This window comes from Drosophila takahashii, chromosome 2L (assembly GCF_030179915.1).
Source record: "Drosophila takahashii strain IR98-3 E-12201 chromosome 2L, DtakHiC1v2, whole genome shotgun sequence".
Lineage (NCBI taxonomy): Eukaryota > Metazoa > Arthropoda > Insecta > Diptera > Drosophilidae > Drosophila > Drosophila takahashii.
In genome coordinates this window covers 28,144,119-28,166,822 of record NC_091678.1, presented here as the reverse complement: position 1 = coordinate 28,166,822, position 22,704 = coordinate 28,144,119, and the positions used below count along the sequence as shown (strand labels likewise).

General features: G+C 39.2%; 2 protein-coding genes across 5 annotated transcripts; one reads left to right on the top strand and one right to left on the bottom strand.

The window, feature by feature from the left end:
* The first annotated feature begins 2,953 nt into the window (after positions 1–2,953).
* On the top strand, positions 2,954–17,477 carry LOC108062161 (FAST kinase domain-containing protein 1, mitochondrial). Of its 3 annotated transcripts, XM_017148717.3 has the most exons (5): positions 2,954–4,784; positions 15,193–15,472; positions 15,524–15,798; positions 15,855–16,050; positions 16,111–17,477. In XM_017148717.3, exons 1-5 carry the CDS (start codon positions 3,044–3,046, stop codon positions 16,316–16,318), a joined length of 2,700 nt encoding a protein of 899 aa, XP_017004206.2. In that variant the 5' UTR covers positions 2,954–3,043; the 3' UTR covers positions 16,319–17,477. The 3 variants fall into 3 exon arrangements, with proteins under 3 accessions (XP_017004206.2, XP_017004207.2, XP_070067912.1); XM_017148718.3 differs by lacking the exons at positions 15,855–16,050; positions 16,111–17,477 and having other exon boundaries at positions 15,537–15,618; XM_070211811.1 differs by lacking the exons at positions 15,524–15,798; positions 15,855–16,050; positions 16,111–17,477 and having other exon boundaries at positions 2,954–4,759; positions 15,193–15,323.
* Pfas (phosphoribosylformylglycinamidine synthase) lies at positions 16,344–22,172 on the bottom strand. Of its 2 annotated transcripts, XM_017148715.3 has the most exons (4): positions 22,060–22,172; positions 20,621–21,719; positions 17,314–19,590; positions 16,344–17,186 (listed from the first exon to the last, which is right to left on the bottom strand). In XM_017148715.3, exons 2-4 carry the CDS (start codon positions 21,708–21,710, stop codon positions 16,489–16,491), a joined length of 4,065 nt encoding a protein of 1,354 aa, XP_017004204.1. In that variant the 5' UTR covers positions 21,711–21,719; positions 22,060–22,172; the 3' UTR covers positions 16,344–16,488. The 2 variants fall into 2 exon arrangements, with proteins under 2 accessions (XP_017004204.1, XP_017004205.1); XM_017148716.3 differs by lacking the exon at positions 22,060–22,172 and having other exon boundaries at positions 20,621–21,784.
* Positions 22,173–22,704: the final 532 nt, after the last annotated feature.

Sequence of the window (22,704 nt, the reverse complement as noted above, 5' to 3'; positions counted from 1 at the left end):
TAATAAGTAACATCCATTTGGATAATTAATAAATTTCAAAAATTAAATTCACTTTTGTAATTTTTTAGCTATTAAATATCTGATTTAGCTATTTTTTGACCCGGCTGCTGTTAAGCTGTGATCTATTGACTTTAAAATAAAACGAAAACTTGCCCAATCGGGTGGATATCTGCCGAGATACAAGAAAAAATTCGAAAAAAGTCCGAAATTTAACATTTTGAACTTTAAAAAATCTTTAACAAAAAACTGTGCCATCGAAAAAAAGATAGTGGTTTTTTTGGGATCTAGGGGTCCAACGCTAACAGAATTTGCCATCAATTGCTGGGGAGCACACCAAGAATATTATTTTGTAAACTAGTGTTATTACAGTTGATGTTACCAAGTTTTTTTTTTGTGGACGGACAGACAGACGTTCACACAAAAAACAAGAGAGAACGCTATAGTCGGGTGCCCCGACTATCAGATACCCGTTACTCAGCTAAAGGGAGAGCGAAGGAGATGGAGATAATTGGCTTAACTCGTGGGTTAAACTTTGATCCGCCGTAACTTTTTAACGAATGGTCCGATTTAAAAACTTTCTTCTACATTTCGATAGGTATTGATAAACACAATAAAACTGCATTTTTACTTTTGCACGAATCTAATATACCCTTTTACTCTACGAGTAACGGGTATAAAAACTATCAGGGTATTCCCTAAACTGTTGAATTGCTGAATTGTTGAAAATTCAACAGAAAATTTTAGCAATTAAGGGTACGACCCAAAATGGTTCCTGTTGAATTTTCAAACAGCTGTTATTTGTTGAAAAATTTCACGGAACTTAAAGCATGTAAAATTTGATTTATTATTGCTAGTTACTAGGGGGATTCCCTAAACTGTTGAATTGCTGAATTGTTGAAAATTCAACAAAAAATTTCAGCAATTAAGGGAACGACCCAAAATGACTCCTGTTGAATTTTCAAACAGCTGTTATTTGTTGAAAAATTTCACGGAACTTAAAGCATGTAAAATTTGATTTATTATTGCTAGTTACTGTCTAAAAGTGTTGCCAAGGTAAAAAGAACCACAAATATGCTTTCTAAGTTGATTTTAAAATAAATAATGCGTACTGGTGATACTAAAATGTTACAGAGTTGCCACGACTTTTTAAAAAAGGTGACAACTCTGGCTTTTCAGCAATTCAACAAAATTTTCAGCAGCCCCGAGGCTGATGAATTGCTGAAATTTCTGAAAGTTGACTTTGTATGGAACAGCTGATTAACAGCTGACCAAAATTCAACAATTCAGCAATTCAACAGTTTAGGGAATCCCCCTACTGTCTAAAAGTGTTACCAAGGTAAAAAGAACCACAAATATGCTTTGTAAGTTGATTTTTAAATAAATAATGCCAGAGTTGTCACCTTTTTTTTAAAGTCGTGGCAACTCTGTAACAAAATTTTCAACAGCCTCGAGGCTGTTAAATTGCTGAAATTTCTGAAAGTTGATTTTGTGTGGGACAGCTGATTAACAGCTTACAAAAATTCAACAATTCAACAGTTTAGGGAATACCCTGAACATGATAACTGATCACTGATGGATTTCTTACGATAGTTCTGCTGAACGCACATGATTAATAACCATGATGGATGAATTTTGCATCAGTGATCAGGTATCAGGTAGCGTAAAAATGGTACGTTACCTTTTCTTGATACATGATACATGGCTTCTGGCATGTATCGATAGTCGAAATATCGAAACTTATTAACATAATAATGGGATTCCCTAAACTGTTGAATTGCTGAATTGTTGAATTTTGGTCAGCTGTTAATCAGCTGTTCCATACAAAGTCAACTTTCAGAAATTTCAGCAATTCAACAGCCTCGGGGCTGTTTAAAATTTTGTTGAATTGCTGAAAAGCCAGAGTTGTCACCTTTTTTTAAAAGTCGTGGCAACTCTGTAAAAGTTTAGTATCACCAGTACGCATTATTTATTATAAAATCAACTTAGAAAGCATATTTGCGGTGGTTTTTACCTTGGTAACACTTTTAGACAGTAACTAGCAATAATAAATCAAATTTTACATGCTTTAAGTTCCGTGAAAGTTTTCAACAAATAACAGCTGTTTGAAAATTCAACAGGAACCATTTTGGGCCATTCCCTAAATTGCTGAAATTTTTTGTTGAATTTTCAACAATTCAGCAATTTAACAGTTTAGGGAATCCCCCTAATAATTAAAAAAAAAAAACCATCAATTCGGTGGAATTCTTTATAAATGTTTAGCCATTTTTGATTTTTCCCTAAACTGTTGAATTGTTGAATTTTGGTCAGCTGTTAATCAGCTCTTCTATACAAAGTCAACTTTCAGAAATTTGAGCAATTCAACAGCCTCGGGGCTGTTGAAAATTTTGCTGAATTGCTGAAAAGCCAGAGTTGTCCCCTTTTTTTTAAAGTCGTGGCAACTCTGTAACATTTTAGTATCACCAGTACGCATTTTTTATTTTAAAATCAACTTAGAAAGCATATTTGTGGTTTTTTGTACCTTGGTTACACTTTTAGACAGTAACTAGCAATAATAAATAAAATTTTACATGCTTTAAGTTGCGTGAAACTTTTCAATAAATAACAGCTGTTTGAAAATTCAACAGGAACCATTTTGGGTCGTTCCCTTAATTGCTGAAATTTGTTGTTGAATATTCAACAATTCAGCAATTCAACAGCTTAGGGAATCCCCCTTATATTTTTATTGAAACGAACTCTGGTGTTTTCGGAATTGAGCGGCAAAACCCTATGGACCATCCGTTCAACGGACGGTGGATAGCTTTCTGTGGGAAGACGCTATCAGGAAATCAGCTAATAACACTAAAAAAAATGTACAAGCATTTTTTAAAACGGAAAACATCGATGATTTCAAAATAAAAAACAGCATCGATGCATCGATGTGTTTATCGATTTTTCTTCACCCTTACTGGCACAATGAGAACAGCTGATCGACAACTTTCTCACATGTTAATACGGCGTAACTTTGTTATTATTTAACATTTGCTGAGTAGGGCTGCTGTGAGCAATGTATCTGAACTGCCTACCACGAGCACAATGGAAGCACCTACAATGCCTGTTGCATGTCCGTCAGCTTAAGTTGCTGATGGGGCGTGCAAACATCGGGACAAAGCCGCCCATAGAAACAGCTGCTTTGCTGCCGGCAAAGAAACATCAACTAAGGAGGTTCTCACAGCTGATAGACGGAGCTCCCCAGGACAAATTCGACGAAATGAGTAAGCAGGATGCTCTGCTAAGACGGCTGGAAGAGGCCAACACGAGCGACAGGCTTCTGGAGGTGTTGAAAAGCAGCGACAGCCTGCAGAGCTCCCATGTGGTGGAGGCAATCTCTCTGTTATGGCAGCACTATCAGGACATGGATCAGCCAGGTAGAGAAGCCATCACACAACGTGTACTCGTGGATATACTGCCAATGCTGGGTCCTTGCATAAACCAACTGGAAGTCAACAATCTTAGTCGTTGCTATCTGTACCTGCGAAAAATGCACATACCAAACTGCGAGCCAGTCGTGGAGGCCACGCTAATTAGAGCTCTTCAAGTGGTCGAAGCACAAGTGCATGGAGCGGTCATTCCATTGACTGCCTTGTCCCGGCTCTCAGTGGGAATTAACTTGGAGCGCGACTTCTTTACCCCGCTCGTGTGCAGGAACTTTGTGCCGCACCTGGAGCAACACATATATCAATGCCACAGTGAGGAGCAGGTGCGACTTCTGTCTACGTGCCTCTTTCAGCTGCACTTTCTCATCGACGAGGAGCTACTTACACACTTTAAGAATCGAGTGATTGAACTGCTTCAAATCGGCGTTCTTAGCAGCAAAACGCCTAAGGCTCTCCTTAAGGTGCTACACATGCTTAATATTCCATCGTGGTCACAACATCACACTCAATTGATTCGGGAAGTCATGCTGGCTTTGCGGCAATGCATCCACCAGATGGAGTCCGGAGACCTAAAGAGCATGTGCCGCGCATTTCTGCACCACCAGGAGCCCTCCGCACTGAAGGAGCCACTTAAGGAAGCCACTGAGAAGTTATTGCACGATGAGAGCACGGCTGACGCTCTGTCGTGTGCCGTACCTTTTGCCACACCCCTCCAAAGGGATAAGTATTTGCAACATTTTAGAGAACTACTCTACTCCGAAGAGGCTTGGCTGCCTGCGAATGCAAGCGGACACTTTTTCAGTGTTCTGCGTGCATTGAAGATCTCCGACGTGGATTTCTGCAACACGTACTGGTCTGGGGTTATACGGGAACTGGAGTCTTGCCCGGAGGAGCAAACGCACCTGCGGTTTCTAAGGCATTGTCAGCGATACATGAACTTTAATAACAACCTGGGAGGAACGTACCGTCACTTCGAGCTAGAACGAAAGCTTAGTCGCATGTGCATGAGTGCTGTGGAGGAGGACTTAGCAGGAAGGCTGCCGACAAAGTTTGCTCGCCTGGCAGCCTTTGTGCTGGCTTACGGACAGACTCCTCTAGCCTGGAAAAAGTTTCCCAACATTCTGCTCAGCAAGATGCTCGCTATGGCTCCTCAGCTTGGCATCCAGGATTGTTTTCTTCTCAGTCGAGGCATGCAAATAGCCTGTGAACTACGATTTCGGCAACATCTTCCTTCACTCGCTGGCATGCAGCTCTCCACAATGGACAGCATTCTCATCGGCTGTGCCGAAAGACATTTGGCGGGTGCCGAAAAAGATCCGCTGAATGCCAGTGAATTAAGCATGATTGTAAGAACACTTAGTCACCGCAAGAGTAAGTTAAAGAAAAAAGATCATTCCTATAACAGCTGTGTGATATAGATGTCCAGACAAATCTACAATTTTTGTCCTATTAGTTTTTCATTTATTTTGATTATACCTTTTTAAAAGTAACACTTGTTTACAAATTAATATTCTTGATATGCTCCCCAGCGATTAATGGCAAATTATGTTAGTGCTGGAGCCCTAGATCACAAAAATACCACTTACTTTCAAAATGTTAAGTTTCGGACTTTGTTCGAATTTTTTCTTCTATCTCGGCACATATCTACCCAATTGGGGCAGTTTTGTTTCATTTTAAAGTCAATACATCAGAGGTTAACTTTGCCGTACAGATCAATATTTTTTGAACCGGCTGCCATCACCAATCATTTTTGTTTACATGGGATAAATCTTAAATTTGGGCTCTGTCAAACGACAGAAACGGAAAAATCCGAACTTTAAAAATCCACTATTAATCACTATGGACGGCAGTCCATGTAGTGACGAAGCGCACCAGGAGAGTGTGGTCCGATCATAATAAATGATACACCTATCGAAAGGTATTGCGAAAACTAACAGGATTGCATACCAAGACTTTAAGAAAATCAATTGGCTTGGGAGAGAGAGCGGTGAAAGTGAAAATTTCGAAATTTGGAGCTGTTGGGGCCGGTGGAGATAAATGTCCCCTCGCAATGTTTTAGTTGTATTTCTTTTGAAAAATTCCATCGAATGATTGGTCATATGTCAAAATCCGACGCTCCGTTCAAAAGTTATACCCAAAATAGGATTTTCTTCGTCTTCCCAAAATGAAAATTTAAATCTGTTTGTCAGTTTGTGAGTTTGTCCAAAACATGTTTTTTAAGTTTTGAAAATTTGATATGACGTTCATCACATCGATATAAAAAACTTTTGTTCTACCACTTTTGGAAAAACTCGCTAGTTTAGCGGGAAAACAGCTATAAGTAGCTAAAATTCGGAAAGCCGTAACTTCTATACTACTAAAGCTACAGACTTGTGCTGCATCTCTTTTGAAAGGTAATTTTAAATTCTATAAAATATGAGAAAATATTAGAAAGTCTATTTAATGACAAGTGTAATAATTTTTCATCACAAATGTTGATATCAAAACTTTTGTATGTTGAAGGTGCGATCGTCACTAGTTTTTTACCTCGTTAAGAGGTGTTTTTATTTGATAAAATTTTTTACAAAAAATTTATTTCGGTAGGATTTAAACTTTAAGTTGGTACCCATTATAATTTTTCAACGGATTTATTTCGAGTTTTTAGAGCCAACTTACAAGCTCAGAGAAGCTGGGTCGAGTAAAATGACAAATTCGAATTTTGAAAACGGGAATCGTTTGACCCCTATTTGACCACTTTTGCCCACCCTTTAGTTTTTTTCGAAAATTCTTGAAAATTAAAAATTTGACTTTTTCAAATTTTTTTTGGTGGAATCGTTTGACTCCCATTTGACCACCATTGCCCACCTTTTAGAATTTTGAAAAAGTCAAAAATTTGGAAACTGTGGTAATTTTTCGTTTTTCTCAAAATGCGAAAATTTTAAAGTCGAATTTTTCAGAACTTTTTTTCGTCCAATCGTTTGACCCCAAATTGACCATCATTGCCCACCCTTTAGAATTTTGAAAAAGTCAAAACTTTAGAAATTACAACACTTTTTCGTTTTTCTCAAAATTCGAAAATTTTAAAGTCGAATTTTTCAAAACTTTTTTTTGTCCAATCGTTTGACCCCAAATTGACCATCATTGCCCACCCTTTAGAATTTTGAAAAAGTCAAAACTTTAGAAAATACAACACTATTTCGTTTTTTTTCAAAATTCGAAAATTTTAAAGTCGAATTTTTTAAAACTTTTTTTTGTCCAATCGTTTGACCCCCGATTGACCATCATTGCCCACCCTTTAGAATTTTAAAAAAGTCAAAACTTTAGAAAATACAACACTTTTTTGTTTTTCTCAAAATTCGAAAATTTTTAAGTCGAATTTTTCAAAACTTTTTTTTGTCCAATCGTTTGACCCCCAATTGACCATCATTGCCCACCCTTTAGAATTTTGAAAAAGTCAAAACTTTAGAAGATATACCACTTTTAATTTTTCACTAAGTTTCAAAAAAATTAAAAGTTGAATTTTTCAAAATTTTTTACTGATATGTCTTCGATGTGTCCACATCTTAGGGTCATACAAAAAAAGTTTTAAGTCAATCGGACAATCGTAAAAACAAATAATTTTTGATTTTAAGCGGATAAAAAAATATTTAAAGCTAAGAAATATAAAAATCTTCCCAGGGGACAGTTTCTTTCTTTTCTTAAACATAATGTAAAAGCAGAAGGGAAATTCGAATATTTGTATGCCCTTGCAGAGGGAATAATGATTTCAGGCAGAAGTTTGCAACAAAGTGAAGAAGACGTTTCCATATAGACCCCATATAACTTTGATGCTTTTAAACATATAACCTTCAACGCTTGGGAATAACATTTTTTTAATAGTTCTGAATTTTGAATTTAATTTTATAAAAATCGGACGACTATATCATAAGCTGCCATAGTAACGATCGAAAAATACATGGGACATTAAAAGGAAACAATTATAGCTTCGTTGGTTTTAATTGTATTCTCTTCTACTCTAGAATATTAATTTTTTTTGGAATTTCCGAATTTTGAATTAAATTTAACATTAATCGGACGACTATATTAAATCGGTGCCGTAGAAAGGATAGAAAAAATAGTGTCAAAATAATACGAAATTTAATATTTTTGCGATCTGTAAATTAATAGGAATGATCTGTTTCTTTCTTGTTTATAATGTATTAAATGCTTTATAATAGAAAATCTGTAGATTTTTCAATTTCAATAGAAAAGTATTAAAGCGTAGATTATACATTTTTCAACTTTTAAGCCAATGCACCCAACAGTTTAAAATTTATTTCAATTCAATCTTTTATTTCAATTTTGAATATAAAAGTTGACAAATAACTCTTTATTGTTAATTGACAATTTTTATACCCTTGTAGAGGGTATTATAATTTCAGTCAGATGTTTGCAACGCAGTGAAGGAGACGTTTCCGACCACATAAAGTATATATATTCTTGATCAGCACCAATATCCGAGTCCATCTAGCCATGTCCGTCTGTCCGTCTGTCCGTTTCTATGCGAACTAGTCTTTCAGTTTTAAAGCTATCGCGATGAAACTTTCCCGAAAGTCTTCTTTCTATTGCAGGTAGTAAATATGTCGTAGCGAGCCGGATCGGACCACTATATCTTAAGGCTCCCATAGGAATATTCAAACAAATATAAGAAAATTCATTGTAACTTTGTAGGAAGTAGGCGTTTTGATTCTTGACTACTTAAAAACAACATTTAAATAAATAGAAACGCTGAATCTGGAATCCCTGGAACTGCACCGAGTGAGCATTCTTTTATCTACAAGGGTATATAAGCTTCGGCTGGCCGAAGGTAGCTTCCCTTCTTGTTTTGAATATGTTAACTTTTACTTACGACCCCTGACTTAAAAACAAAAATTATGATTTTGACAAGACTTTGGTTTATTTGAAACACTAGTTTTAGGGAAATTGTAATTGTAAACAAAGTTCACATTTAATTAGGGGTGAGCACTGAATGTTTTATAGTTTTAATATTTTTAGTTCGTTTATTTTAAAAACTGTGTAGTTTTAAGTGCTGGGTAATCGTTTGTTACACTAGTTTACAGCCGAAATGCTCCCCAGCAATTGATGGCAAATTCTGTTAGTTTTAGACCCCTAGATCACGAAAATAGCACTAATTTTTTTTTCGATGGCACAGTTTTTTTTTAAAGATTTTTTAAAGTTTGAAATGTTAAATGTCGGACTTTTTTCGAATTTCTTCTTATATCTCGGCAGATATCCACTTGGTTGAGCCAGTTTTAGTTTTATTTTAAAGTCAATAGATCAGAGCTTAACTTTGCCATACAGATCAATACGATTGGATGAGTAATGGCAGCGCAGAAGCTCGACAAAGAGGAAAAATGTGTTTTTTGGTCGTCTGTAAGTCGGCTGTATATTTCGTAAAAACTCGAAATAAATCCGTTGAAAAATCATAATGGGTACAAACTTAAAGTTTACATCCTACCGAATAAAACAAGCAGGATATGGCCCAAATCCATGGAAAACTGGAATTATGGTGGATTTTTAAAGTTCGGATTTTTTGACTTTTTTGGGTTGACAGAGTTCAAAATTAAGATTTATCATAGGCGGCGACATGTAAACAAAAATGAGTGGTGATGGCAGCCGGGTCAAAAATAGCTAAAATAAATAATACGAAATTTAATATTTTTGCGATCTGTAAATTAATAGGAATGATCTGTTTCTTTCTTGTTTATAATGTATTAAATGCTTTATAATAGAAAATCTGTAGATTTTTCAATTTCAATAGAAAAGTATTAAAGCGTAGATTATACATTTTTCAACTTTTAAGCCAATGCACCCAACAGTTTAAAATTTATTTCAATTCAATCTTTTATTTCAATTTTGAATATAAAAGTTGACAAATAACTCTTTATTGTTAATTGACAATTTTTATACCCTTGTAGAGGGTATTATAATTTCAGTCAGATGTTTGCAACGCAGTGAAGGAGACGTTTCCGACCACATAAAGTATATATATTCTTGATCAGCACCAATATCCGAGTCCATCTAGCCATGTCCGTCTGTCCGTCTGTCCGTTTCTATGCGAACTAGTCTTTCAGTTTTAAAGCTATCGCGATGAAACTTTCCCGAAAGTCTTCTTTCTATTGCAGGTAGTAAATATGTCGTAGCGAGCCGGATCGGACCACTATATCTTAAGGCTCCCATAGGAATATTCAAACAAATATAAGAAAATTCATTGTAACTTTGTAGGAAGTAGGCGTTTTGATTCTTGACTACTTAAAAACAACATTTAAATAAATAGAAACGCTGAATCTGGAATCCCTGGAACTGCACCGAGTGAGCATTCTTTTATCTACAAGGGTATATAAGCTTCGGCTGGCCGAAGGTAGCTTCCCTTCTTGTTTTGAATATGTTAACTTTTACTTACGACCCCTGACTTAAAAACAAAAATTATGATTTTGACAAGACTTTGGTTTATTTGAAACACTAGTTTTAGGGAAATTGTAATTGTAAACAAAGTTCACATTTAATTAGGGGTGAGCACTGAATGTTTTATAGTTTTAATATTTTTAGTTCGTTTATTTTAAAAACTGTGTAGTTTTAAGTGCTGGGTAATCGTTTGTTACACTAGTTTACAGCCGAAATGCTCCCCAGCAATTGATGGCAAATTCTGTTAGTTTTAGACCCCTAGATCACGAAAATAGCACTAATTTTTTTTTCGATGGCACAGTTTTTTTTTAAAGATTTTTTAAAGTTTGAAATGTTAAATGTCGGACTTTTTTCGAATTTCTTCTTATATCTCGGCAGATATCCACTTGGTTGAGCCAGTTTTAGTTTTATTTTAAAGTCAATAGATCAGAGCTTAACTTTGCCATACAGATCAATACGATTGGATGAGTAATGGCAGCGCAGAAGCTCGACAAAGAGGAAAAATGTGTTTTTTGGTCGTCTGTAAGTCGGCTGTATATTTCGTAAAAACTCGAAATAAATCCGTTGAAAAATCATAATGGGTACAAACTTAAAGTTTACATCCTACCGAATAAAACAAGCAGGATATGGCCCAAATCCATGGAAAACTGGAATTATGGTGGATTTTTAAAGTTCGGATTTTTTGACTTTTTTGGGTTGACAGAGTTCAAAATTAAGATTTATCATAGGCGGCGACATGTAAACAAAAATGAGTGGTGATGGCAGCCGGGTCAAAAATAGCTAAATCAGATATTTAAAAGCTAGAAAATTATTAAAGTGAATTTAATTTTTGAAATTAAGGTTACTTTTTTCATAAGAATGAACTATCCAAATGGATAATACTTAGTTAAAAATACTCACAGTCATAACGCAAGCAATTTTATATTTTTAAAGGAATTTTCAGAAATTAAATTTATTTTATAATTTTCTAGCTTTTAAATTTAGCTATTTTTTGATCCGGCTGCCGTCACCACTCATTTTTGTTTACATGACGCCGCCTATGATAAATCTTAAATTTGGACTCTGTCAACCGAAAAAAGTGGAAAAATCCGAACTTTAAAAATCCACCATAAATCCAGTTTTCCATGGATTTGGGCCATATCCAGCTTGTTCTATTCGGTAGGATGTACACTTTAAGTTTGTACCCATTATGATTTTTCAACGGATTTATTTCGAGTTTTTACGATATATACAGCCGACTTACAGACGACCAAAAAACACATTTTTCATCTTTGTCAAGCTTCTGCGCTGCCATTACTCATCCAATCATATTGATCTGTATGGCAAAGTTAAGCTCTGATCTATTGACTTTAAAATAAAACTAAAACTGGCTCAACCAAGTGGATATCTGCCGAGATATAAGAAGAAATTCGAAAAAAGTCCGAAATTTAACATTTCGAACTTTAAAAAATCTTTAAAAAAAAACTGTGCCATCGAAAAAAAAATAATTGCTATTTTTGTGATCTAGGGGTCCAACACTAACAGAATTTGCCATCAATTGCTGGGGAGCACACCAAGAATATTATTTTGTAAACTAGTGTTATCATTAATATTAAGTTTTTGGGTGTGGGCAAAGGAATTTATTAAGTTTTAAGGGTGGGGCAAACAAATTTTTCGTAAGGATAAACTTATAATTAACATTATAATTATTCAATTTTTGAAAATTCTAAAGGGTGGGCAATGATGGTCAATCGGGGGTCAAACGATTGGACAAAAAAAAGTTTTGAAAAATTCGACTTTAAAATTTTCGAATTTTGAGAAAAACGAAAAAGTGTTGTATTTTCTAAAGTTTTGACTTTTTCAAAATTCTAAAGGGTGGGCAATGATGGTCAATCGGGGGTCAAACGATTGGACAAAAAAAAGTTTTGAAAAATTCGACTTTAAAATTTTCGCATTTTGAGAAAAACGAAAAATTACCACAGTTTCCAAAGTTTTGACTTTTTCAAAATTCTAAAAGGTGGGCAATGATGGTCAATCGGGGGTCAAACGATTGGACAAAAAAAAGTTTTGAAAAATTCGACTTTAAAATTTTCGAATTTTGAGAAAAACGAAAAAGTGTTGTATTTTCTAAAGTTTTGACTTTTTCAAAATTCTGAAGGGTGGGCAATGATGGTCAATCGGGGGTCAAACGATTGGACAAAAAAAAGTTTTGAAAAATTCGACTTTAAAATTTTCGCATTTTGAGAAAAACGAAAAATTACCACAGTTTTCAAAGTTTTGACTTTTTCAAAATTCTAAAAGGGTGGCAATGATGGTCAATCGGGGGTCAAACGATTGAACAAAAAAAAACTTTGAAAAATTCGACTTTAAAATTTTCGAATTTTGAGAAAAACGAATAAGTGTTGTATTTTCTAAAGTTTTGACTTTTTCAATGACGGACATGGCTAGATCGACTCGGCTAGTGATCCTGATCAAGAATATATATAGTTTATAGGATCGGAAACGCTTCCTTTTACCTGTTATGTACTTTTGCACGAATCTAATATACCCTTTTACTCTACGAGTAACGGGTATAACAAGAGAGAACGCTATAATCGGGTGGGTGTTCCGACTATTTAATACCCGTCGCCCAGCTAAAGGGAGTGTGAGGGAGATGGATTTTGATTGTATTTGTATCCGATTTGAAAAATGTATTCTACATTTCGATAGGTATAAATATACACAACAAAATTGCATTTATACTTCTTGGAAATCTTTAAAGGTGTGGGCGCCAGAAACATTTTAAAATCGATAGCGCTCGGCTGAAATAAACTTGCGCTGCGTAGGAAGCCCAAGAATAAGTGTGGGTAATCCCAACTTTCTAGTTTGTGCAGTTTCCGAGATCTCAGCGACAGACAGACGGAAAGACAGACAGACGGAAAGACAGACATGGCTAGTGATCCTGATCAAGAATATATATACTTTTTAGCAGAGCTTGCAAAAAACTGTCAACCGATTTTCCTGAGGCAGTTTAATCTCGACAAAACCGAAAAAAATGTTGCTCACAAACTCTCTCTCTGAGCGGCACCCCTTTTTAGTTTTGCTTGTCGGTTTCGGTCCGACCGTTCGGCTCAACCGAACAAAGCAATCGGTCTTTCAATAACCACTCGGTGAGACCCTTTTAAGTTAACAGTCACCTAAAAGGGTTTCTGAAAGACTACTGTTAAATAAAAGTCAAAACAAGAAAGGAAGCTACCTTCGGCCAGCCGAAGCTTATATACCCTTGTAGATAAAAGAATACTCACTCGGTGCAGTTCCAGGGATTCCAGATTCAGCGTTTCGATTTATTTCAATTTTGTTTTTAAGTAGTCAAGAATCAAAACGCCTACTTCCTACAAAGTTACAATGAATTTTCTTATATTTGTTTGGGAGCCTTAAGATATAGTGGTCCGATCCGGCTGGCTCCGACATATGTACTACCTGCAATAGAAAAAAAACCTTCGGGAAAGTTTCATCGCGATAGCTTTAAAACTGAGAGACTAGTTCGCATAGAAACGGACAGACGGACAGACGGACAGACGGACATGGCTAGATAGACTCGGCTATTGGTGCTGATCAAGAATATATATACATTATGTGGTCGGAAACGTCTCCTTCACTGCGTTGCAAACATCTGACTGAAATTATAATACCCTCTACAAGGGTATAAAAATGGGTTTTCTCTAGAAAGGAAAAAGTATAGGCCTGCTGTGATATGTGCATAAATTTTACATAGGAAATCAAGATAATTCTAAAATTGCATTGTACATATAAATGTATATAAAATTGTATTCTGAATTTACGTTAGCTGCTATTTTTTTGTTTGCTTCAATATATTTATTGACTATATAAGAAACTATCTTTAATAAGAAATGCCATAAAGAAACGAATTACCTTTCAAATGAGCTATACCATAAGAATAAATGAGAATTACCATAAGTCTTAAGATAAAAAATGGCTCAAAGTATTCCAACCAAGCCTATTCCTACAAAATGGATCGCGCGTTCCTTCAAATCTTTCGAAATATTTTGAATAAAACCAAATAATGTTGTGAAGATATTCTTAAATAGTTAGGAATTGATTTAAAGCTACATAAACAAAATTTGAAACTGCTAAAGCTCTACTTTTTCTTGCGCTTTAAAAGCTAGCAACTTATTTTCCCAAATGAATGTACATATCTTTATTCAGGCGCTCCCATGCGGGAAATGTTGTCAATTACAATCTGAAACGAAAAGTCTTTTTAACATTAAGAATATTTCATTGATTTCTATGGCAGCTATATGATGGGACGGTGGTAAAATTATAAGATTGACACATGTGCATAATATCAGTCAATAATTGAGTTCTGCTAAATTTTAGCTCAAACATCTAAGAGATGTACTTGTTGGAAATATAAATATAATTACCTAAATACTAACAAAATTCGCCCCAAATCTAAGAAAAATCAGTTTAGAAAATATTTTTTATGGTTAGTTTTTATAAACGGACTCTGATAGTATTCATTTCTTTAAAGGGCGAAATCACCTTAAAAAGTAAAACCTTAAATACGTAAGGGAGTATAGGGTAAGGTGACAAACGATTCGATTTTTGAATGTAACTTTTCTAAAAATCAATATTTTTTAAAAGTTTAAGGGCAGAAAGTAGCTTACATCTACTGAGCATATTTCCGTAAAAGTACGATCAGAAATTCCAACGGAGCTATATCCTACAGCGTTGTGCGTGAACCATACTTTTTTTGCACTCTTAAAAGTTGTAGGGTAATGTGACGAACGATTTGTTTTTTAATGTAACTTTTCCAAAAATCAATATTTTTTAAAAGTGTAAAAGCAGAAAGTTGCTTACATCTACTGAGCATATTTCTGTAAAAGTACGATTTGAAATTCCATCGGAGGTAAATCCCACAGCTTTTGGTGTGTGCCACTCTTCCAACTGACGTCACAACTAATATCAATACAAAACTAAAACAAAACTGCAGCATTTAATGTTATCTGGTAATATTATAGTTTTCTACACAAAATCAACGATAAATATAAAAGTCCTTGAATAAAAAAAATTGTCACCATACAATATAAAATGTTCGTCACAATACCCTATTTAATTTTATTTTCCACCCATCTTCGCTCTGGCACTACTGAAACACAAATAAATTGAATAAGTTTGCTTGTTTGCGCACCACCTTTTTAGAAAAAAAAAAAATCTCGCGAAGAAATTACGGGACTTTATATTAATATACATTGTCGACACGATAGGGGGAGACGACTACATTTATTTGGAACTTTTGTCGTGAAGTGGTTCCTATTTATTAGTACCTACTGTAATCATTCGGTCTAAGGATGTATATGCTATTATCACTTTGCAGCGCTGAAGAACACTGTTGTATACAACCAAGCCCTGCTGCAATACAAACGACTTAACTGCAATGATCTCAATTCACGGGTGGTTCGGGACATGGCATACAACTTCAACACCTCGCATTTCTGTGTACCCGAGCTTTTGGAGTCGATGTACGGTTACATCTCCGAACAGTATGAGCACATTACTGGCGACACAGTGGAGAAAGTGTTGACCTGTTCTTATAACTTAGGCTTTACGCCTGCATCTCAGGAGGCATTAGAGTATTCTTCTAGAGTGTTACTAAGGTGAGTAGAATTATACCGTAAGGCAGATGTAAAATTCAAAATTACCTTTAGAGACTTTGAGCAGATGAGTGGATTGTCTATTGTCCAGGCTTGTCTAGCACTGTGCTTCTATAAATCGATACCTGCGCAACTGATCAATCAGGTGTTTTGCGTGAAGTTCATTCAGCGAATTGAAGATGAAATTCAGTTTTGCTATTCAAAGGCAACCTATCCGGAACGGGTCCTTAACCTAGTAATGCAACTGAACAGAACTGTCTGCTTGGATTTCCCCGAAGCGAATGTACCCTGGTTTCAGCAGAACTACATTGAGGCCCAGATAAACAAAAGTAAATAAGATAGTCTTTTGATTCTAAAAATGTTCTAAATTACATAATTTTTTCAGAAACCTTGCTTTCCAGTGGGTCCACTAGCGAGGTCAAACAGCTGCTGCAGAAGCTTCTCCAGAACGACAGTAATTTCCGTTGCAACCACACAACCCCTTACGGGTATCAAATAGACTTTGTGATACATTTTGACCGGAATAGGAAGCCCATACCGGCACCTCCCGTTGAGTCTACCATGTTGGATCGCATAACCAAGTCCGCATCCATATGCGAATAACCGAATTGATTTACTTTACTCAAAGTTTTCATTTTTAGAGTGGCCATACTGTTGCTGAAACTAGACTCATTTTGCGAGAACGATCTGACTGCCTTACGGGGTCCAGAGTCTTTGAAGATGAGACATCTGGAGATGATGGGCTACAAGGTGATGCAAATTAACGAACACGACTGGAACTCAAAGTATATGGCATCAACAACAGCCAAAGCCAACTACCTCAAGTGCTTGTTACAAATTGCCCATTAGCATTGATTTCAAGCCCTCGACAATACTTGTTTTCACGTACATACATACATTTATTTTGAGTTTAATAGCTTTATCAGCGTTTTAGGTACTTTGTATAAGTATAGTAAACAAAAATCGGTGTATTGTATACTTTAGAATGCTTTTAAATGTTTCTGTTACCCGTAGGATTCTTATTGATCCGACTTGACACACCAATTGTACGCGTTGTTAAACATTATCTGCCAGGGACTCTCCGCCTGTGTGGGGGAAACCTGGAAAGAGGGTGGAACATATGGCCACTGGTACATAGCCGAGCAACGCTCTGGATGTGGCATTAAAGCCAAATGACGTCCATCAGTTGAGCAAAGACCAGCAATTCCTCGAGGACTGCCGTTCGGATTAAGTGGATAGAGTTCTGTGGGCTTGCCTTCATCATCAACATACTGCAAAGTCACCATCTCATTCGACTGCAGCTCGCCTATGAGCTTTTCTTCCCTGAATGCAAAGCGACCTTCTCCGTGAGCCACCCAGCACCCTAGTATCAGATCCTTCATGCTTTCGAGCATGATGGAGCGATTCGCTGGAATCCTAACTGTGGCCCAGCGGCACTCGAATCGCTGTGATCGGTTATGGAGGAGGGCCACATCGGGATCTACACCCACTTCGCTGCCTGGGCTTCCAACAAATCCAATAAGAGTCATTAGTTGGCAACCATTGCAAATGCCCAAAGAGAAAACATCTTGGCTGCGCTTGAAGGCCTCAAACTGTGGCAAAAGAACGGGATTGTGGAGAATGTTGGCTGCCCAGCCCTTGGCCGATCCTAAAGTGTCCGCATAGCTGAAGCCACCCGGAAAGATAAGTCCCCTGTACTGGGACACGTTTGTGGTGCCTGAAACATTGAATTGTTTAAGTTAGTTTTACCTAAAAGTGCAGGTTTGGAAATGACGGGAAATTATTCATAATTGATTTGATTAAAAGAGATATCTGAAGTTTCCGGCAAGTGCTTTTGTGCTTACCTTGCAATAGATCCGACATGGTGACATCATGCACCTCGAAGTTTGCCTTAAGCAGGCATGCCATCATCTCCCGCTCACTGTTAACACCTTCCTCCCGGAGCACTGCCACGCGAACTGGGGCGCTGGATCGCTTAAGAGTAAGCTCAGCCTGCAGATTTAAGGGACCTCTATACTTAGGCGCTTGGCGATATTCAAGGCTACTGTACTCGGCCTCAGCGCACTCCGGGTTGGTCTGAAGCTTCTCCAGCTCGTAACTAGTGCGCTCCCATTTTTGGTATACCAAACGGAGTGGCTGATCCAATAGCGCTGATGCACCGTGCTTGATTACCACTCGGGAATCAAGCCCGAAGCCCTCGGTAACGCCCAAATAAAAGTTCGGCACTCCCGCGTCAGTATAGATTGATCGAACTCGCTCTAAGTCCGTTTCCAATATTTCCACTACCCATCCACACTCCTCGGCGAAGAGAAGAGCTAGTTCGGGACGATTGAGTTTCTCGACAGCCGTATCGTAGTTATTTAGCTTTGCCAAGGGCTCTGATAGGTTTACTTGAAGGCCGCTCAGCCCGCCAATGGCCATCTCCAACAGGCAAACGATCAATCCTCCGTCGCTAACATCGTGCCCTGCCCTTAGAAGCCCATCCCCCAACAACGATTGGGTGACTGCAAATGCCTTGCCCAGCAGATCACTCCTCGTCAAGTTTGGCGTCTCATTCCCCTGCTGGGCGTAGGCCTGAGCCAGAGCCGAGCCACCCAGTCGAAGCCTGTTTTCTAGATTTATCCAGAGCAACGCAGTCTTGGAGCCAGAGCCTGGTCCCTTTAGATCGGGTGTAACCCTGAGCCGTACATCCGGACAGGGAGCGTAGGTGGAGATGACAAGAGTACCCGGGGATTTTATTGTATCGCCTTCCACCTTGGCAGCCATGGACAGAGAGTCTTTTCCCCCGTCGACGGCGATGTGTAGCTCCTCGAGAATGTGGCACAGCTCCTTGCAGGCGTCGTACATTCTCGCTCCCTCCCCGGGAAGCTTTGCTGCCCACATCCAGTTACCTGAGCACTTGACGTCCGGCAGTTCGCTAATCTTTACAAAGACGAGGTTACTCACCGCTTCAGCGACACACATCCTGGCCATTGCGCCAGGATCAAGCAATCCCTTGAGCGGCTGGGTACCAATTGAGGTGGCAATGCCGGCATGGCTAAAGTGGGAGACGGTAGTCAACGCGTAGTCCGAAAGTGGAGCTTGCAGCGGGCCCACACACTGTTGTTGCGCGATCAACCCGCCAACACAGCGATCCACCTTGTTAGTAAGAAAGCGCTTGCTGCCCACTGCGACTAAACTAAGAACTCTCTCCAAAGCCTCGTCCAGGCACAAGTCTTTCGGTAGACACAAGGCCCTTAGCGGCGTCAGTTCGCGTCTCAAGTCGTATGTTCTCTTTGGCATATCACCCAAAACATACTTGAGCTCCAAATCGAAGGGCAACATTGTGCTCCGATCAAATTCGTTCAACGCCTGCTCAAAATCCTTTGGCGCAGCCGTCTCTAGCAGCGTTACGCGACCATCTCCCGTCACCACTCCAACGAAGCTAATAGGACAGCGCTCGCGCCGGCAGATCTTCTCCAGTAGCTCACGGTGCTCTGCCTTGCACAGAATGGCGTTGTTCTCCTGGTACTCGGCACCCCACAACTCAAGGGCAGTAATTGTGGGATCGCCTAGTTGGAACTCCTTGGAAAAAATAATGGCTCCGGCGAAGCCTGGTTCAACCAGTTCTTTGAGGACATTGCCATTGCCGCCAGCTCCCTGGTCGTGGATGGCTAGTATAGGATTTTGGTCGCCCATTTCCAGACAGGCGCGCACGACCCGATTTAACTTGTTCTCCATTTCGGCGTCTCCCCGCTGTACGGCATTAAAGTCCAGCTCAGCATCTCCTGATCCTTGTACTTCAACGGAGCTTGCGGCGCCGCCACCCACTCCTATCCTGTACACTGGACCGCCGATTTTGGCCAACAACTGACCACGAGCCGGTGGCAACTTCTCCCGCATTGACGCGGGCATGGTGCCAAGGCCACCGCTGAACATGATCGGTTTTACATACTCATTACGCTGACTGGCATCGGCTGAACTATTTAATCCATAGGAAAGTGCGAATCCGGAGATCACAGGTTCGCCAAACTTGTTCCCGTAGTCTGAGGCGCCATTGCTCGCCTCTATAAGCACCTGAAGTGGTGGCGCAAACGTCGCTGGATATTTATAGTCCGATGGCTCGTACGGCTGTTTATATCCTGTGTAAAATAAGAAAAAATTGAAGTACGGTATTTAAAATTACTAAGAATTCACTGGGTTCTAACTTAAAATGTCAAAAATCTAAACGCCTACTTTCTACAAAGTTGCAATGGTTTTTCTATTATTTTTTTGATAATTCCTGTGGGAGATATAGTGGTCCGATCCGGCTCGTTCCGACATGTGTACTACCTGTAATAGAAAGAAGACTTTTGGGAAAGTTTCATCGCGATAGCTTTAAGGCTTTAAGGCTCCACCGATTTTCTTTTTCGATTTTTTGTTTAAGTACTTTAAATGTATTAATGTATGTATCTGTGGAATTGGGTTATTTCATTGAAAAATTCTTTTAGAACTTGCGCTACATACACGGTTGCCAGATTTGGCTCAAAAGAGACAAATCATTAAAACAATTTGCAGAAAGTTGATTGCTGCAAATCAAAAAATATTGCTGCAAGTTTTTTGTTTACAGGAAAATGGGGTAATACTCTAGTTTTCAGTCCTCACCCCCGAAAAAATTATCCTCGCAGTTCGTCGATTCTTAGGAATTTACATGAAGAAATAAAGGTGCGGTTATCCATGGCTTTCTTATAATCGAATTTCAAAGTTGCGTGATTTGCTAAAAAAAAAAAACTTTACCTTTCACCCGGTTGCGTCTCCGTTAATTGCGGTCCGATCACAACGAGCCATAGCTTTTCAAAAAGCTATTGCATTTATCTATTTATAGTGTCTGTTACCACTTTTTTGGTCTATCGGGTTTCGAGATCTGTTAGGTTTTATACAAGAAGTACAGGGAAATCTGGATTTTTGCGAGTATCTTAAGAACGGTTCTTTGGAACGTTTGTTTAATTTGTTCAGAGTGATTAGCGACTCAAAACTAAACAAAAACAAATGGTTTCTGCCGTATGCTAGTGTAATTTAAACGAAACCATAGTCGTTGAATTGCATTAAATATATATGTTAAATACATTTCTCGATAGTGTTGTGTTGTTTAGTTCACTTATGTAGTGCATAAAGCGTTCGATTTTTTCTCACCTGGAATGTGAAGAGCTCCCACGCAGTACCCGGCGGTGCCAGCTATCGGAATGCCTCCTCTCCCCACGCCCTGAACATCACGCAGGCGTCCCCCCGTGCCGGTAGTGGCCCCGCTGAACGGCGCCACTGCCGTAGGCATGTTATGGGTCTCCGCCGTAAAAATCAGGTCAGACTGCACGCTCTTCAAGTGCACTGGACCGGAAGCCACTACGGATGACGGAACTATGGCCTTGTGCAGGAATCCCACCATGGCGCTGCTGTTGTCGCTGAACTTAATGGTGTTGTTGGGGTTCGTGTGAGTCTGAGTGTCCATTATCATTCGAATCAGTGACTTTGGCTGCTCTACACCATCAATCACCATGCGTCCCCGGAAAAACCAATGGCGCGAGTGCTCGCTGTTGCTCTGAGCGCAGTCGAAAAGCTCCACAGTAGTGGGATTGCGTTTCAGTTCCTTGGAGAACAAATCGTGGTAGTAGTCCAGATCGAAGTCGTTGAAAGCTAGGCCCAGCTTTTGATTTATCAGCTCCAGCGCTTTACGTCCCTCCTCCAAGACGGGCACATAACACCAGTTGGCCTGTTGTTCTGGGAGCTGCTCATCAAAGGTCGCCTTGGGGGTGTTCTCCTCGGTGTACAGGCACTGGGTCATGCGGTCGCCTAGCAGAAAAACGAATTTGGTCGCCTCCGGCACCTGCGGGCCTTCGCGAAAGGTCAGCAGATAACGAGTTGAGGCTTCTACCCGTCGGACCTCGGAATACCCGAGGTTGTGGAATATATTCACGCAATTCGTGGAGTAGGGCGTAGAGAAGTTAAAGCGCGGTCCAATCTCCAGGAGCAACTGCGCCTGACCCCCCGACTGGAGAGCAGGCTGTCTGGCCAAGCTCTGGCCACTGCTCAGTGGTTGCTTTACCAGCCAGACCAAGAGCTCGTCCAGGGCCAGAGGGTGTTCTGCCTGAGTGCTGTACTCCAGATGGTAGCATCGCTCCATGCGCACAGACACCACGCCGGCGTCTTCCTCTTGCAGTCGCCGCAGGACACTCTGCTCCTCAGCAGGTGAGTGGGCCTGCACATCATAAAGGCGAAGGATGACCATGTCGTTGGGCTGTAAGAAACGAAACGCTGATTGAGTAAAGACAGTGCGCTCTCCTTGCTCGTCGAATCAATAATGGTCTATGGAAGCCGTTGACGACTAGTGGGCCGTGCCCACGCTGAGGGTTATCAACTGGCGACACCTATACCGCAGCCGCGGATCAGGTTACAGCCGATCGATTGAAGTCGCATGCAGCAATCATTGCACTGCCGTCACAACTTGTTTTTGTTTTCTCCAGGCTGGGAGTCTGCTGATAAGCTAGCGTAAACATATTTTCCATCACGACACGAACGGCCATTTCCATAGCTGAATGGAACTAAGGAATTTAAGGAGATTAATTGAGAGCAAGTACCCCAAATCGAAGCACAATAACACTGAGCTGAGCACACGTGCGTTAAAGCGGCAAACTGCGATCGTTTTAAGGCTTATTCCCCTTCCCCGGCCTTAATCTCACCACGAATTCTGCCAGTGTTGGCTAACGCCGGGACCCGACCCAAAAATTCAAATAAACCCGCCTGGTAATCAGACAGGAAATTTAAATCGTTGCTATATTTTAAGCTAAATTTGGTTAACAGGGGTTAGGGGTTGGCCAACAGTGTTTTAGGCCTATGGGCATTAAACTGAGTTCATATAGACGCACATATGTACAATGTACATATGTACAGTAGGGTGGACTTTTTTAGGGTCAACTGAGCTCAGCATCTTGAATGATAGGTTTCTGTGTCCAAAAAATTTATGCGAAAACCGAAAAATCATCGTTTAAGCGGTGCGCAATGGCCCTAAAGTTTTAAAAGTTTTAAAGGTATTTACACCATTCCATTTCTTGTCAGATTTTAACATGTCAACTTTTTGGTTTCGCTCGAATAAAAGAGTCAAGTAGAAATTTATTTCATGAAAATTAACAGTTGGACGTAGCCTAGCCTGTAGAGCTTCTGTCTCCCGACAAAAAGGACCGAGTTATTATACCCTTGCAGAGGGTATTATGATTTCAGTCGGA

Coding starts and splice junctions, on each gene's coding strand:
- Pfas (XM_017148715.3), bottom strand. CDS start 21,710: ATGGTCATCCTTCGCCTTTATGATGTGCAGGCCCACTCACCTGCTGAG. Junction 19,591..20,620: donor GGGAGCTCTTCACATTCCAG/GTGAGAAAAAAT, acceptor TATTTTACACAG/GATATAAACAGCCGTACGAG. Junction 17,187..17,313: donor CATGTCGGATCTATTGCAAG/GTAAGCACAAAA, acceptor TCAATGTTTCAG/GCACCACAAACGTGTCCCAG.
- LOC108062161 (XM_017148717.3), top strand. CDS start 3,044: ATGTATCTGAACTGCCTACCACGAGCACAATGGAAGCACCTACAATGC. Junction 15,473..15,523: donor TCTTCTAGAGTGTTACTAAG/GTGAGTAGAATT, acceptor AATTACCTTTAG/AGACTTTGAGCAGATGAGTG. Junction 16,051..16,110: donor ATGTTGGATCGCATAACCAA/GTCCGCATCCAT, acceptor TTTCATTTTTAG/AGTGGCCATACTGTTGCTGA.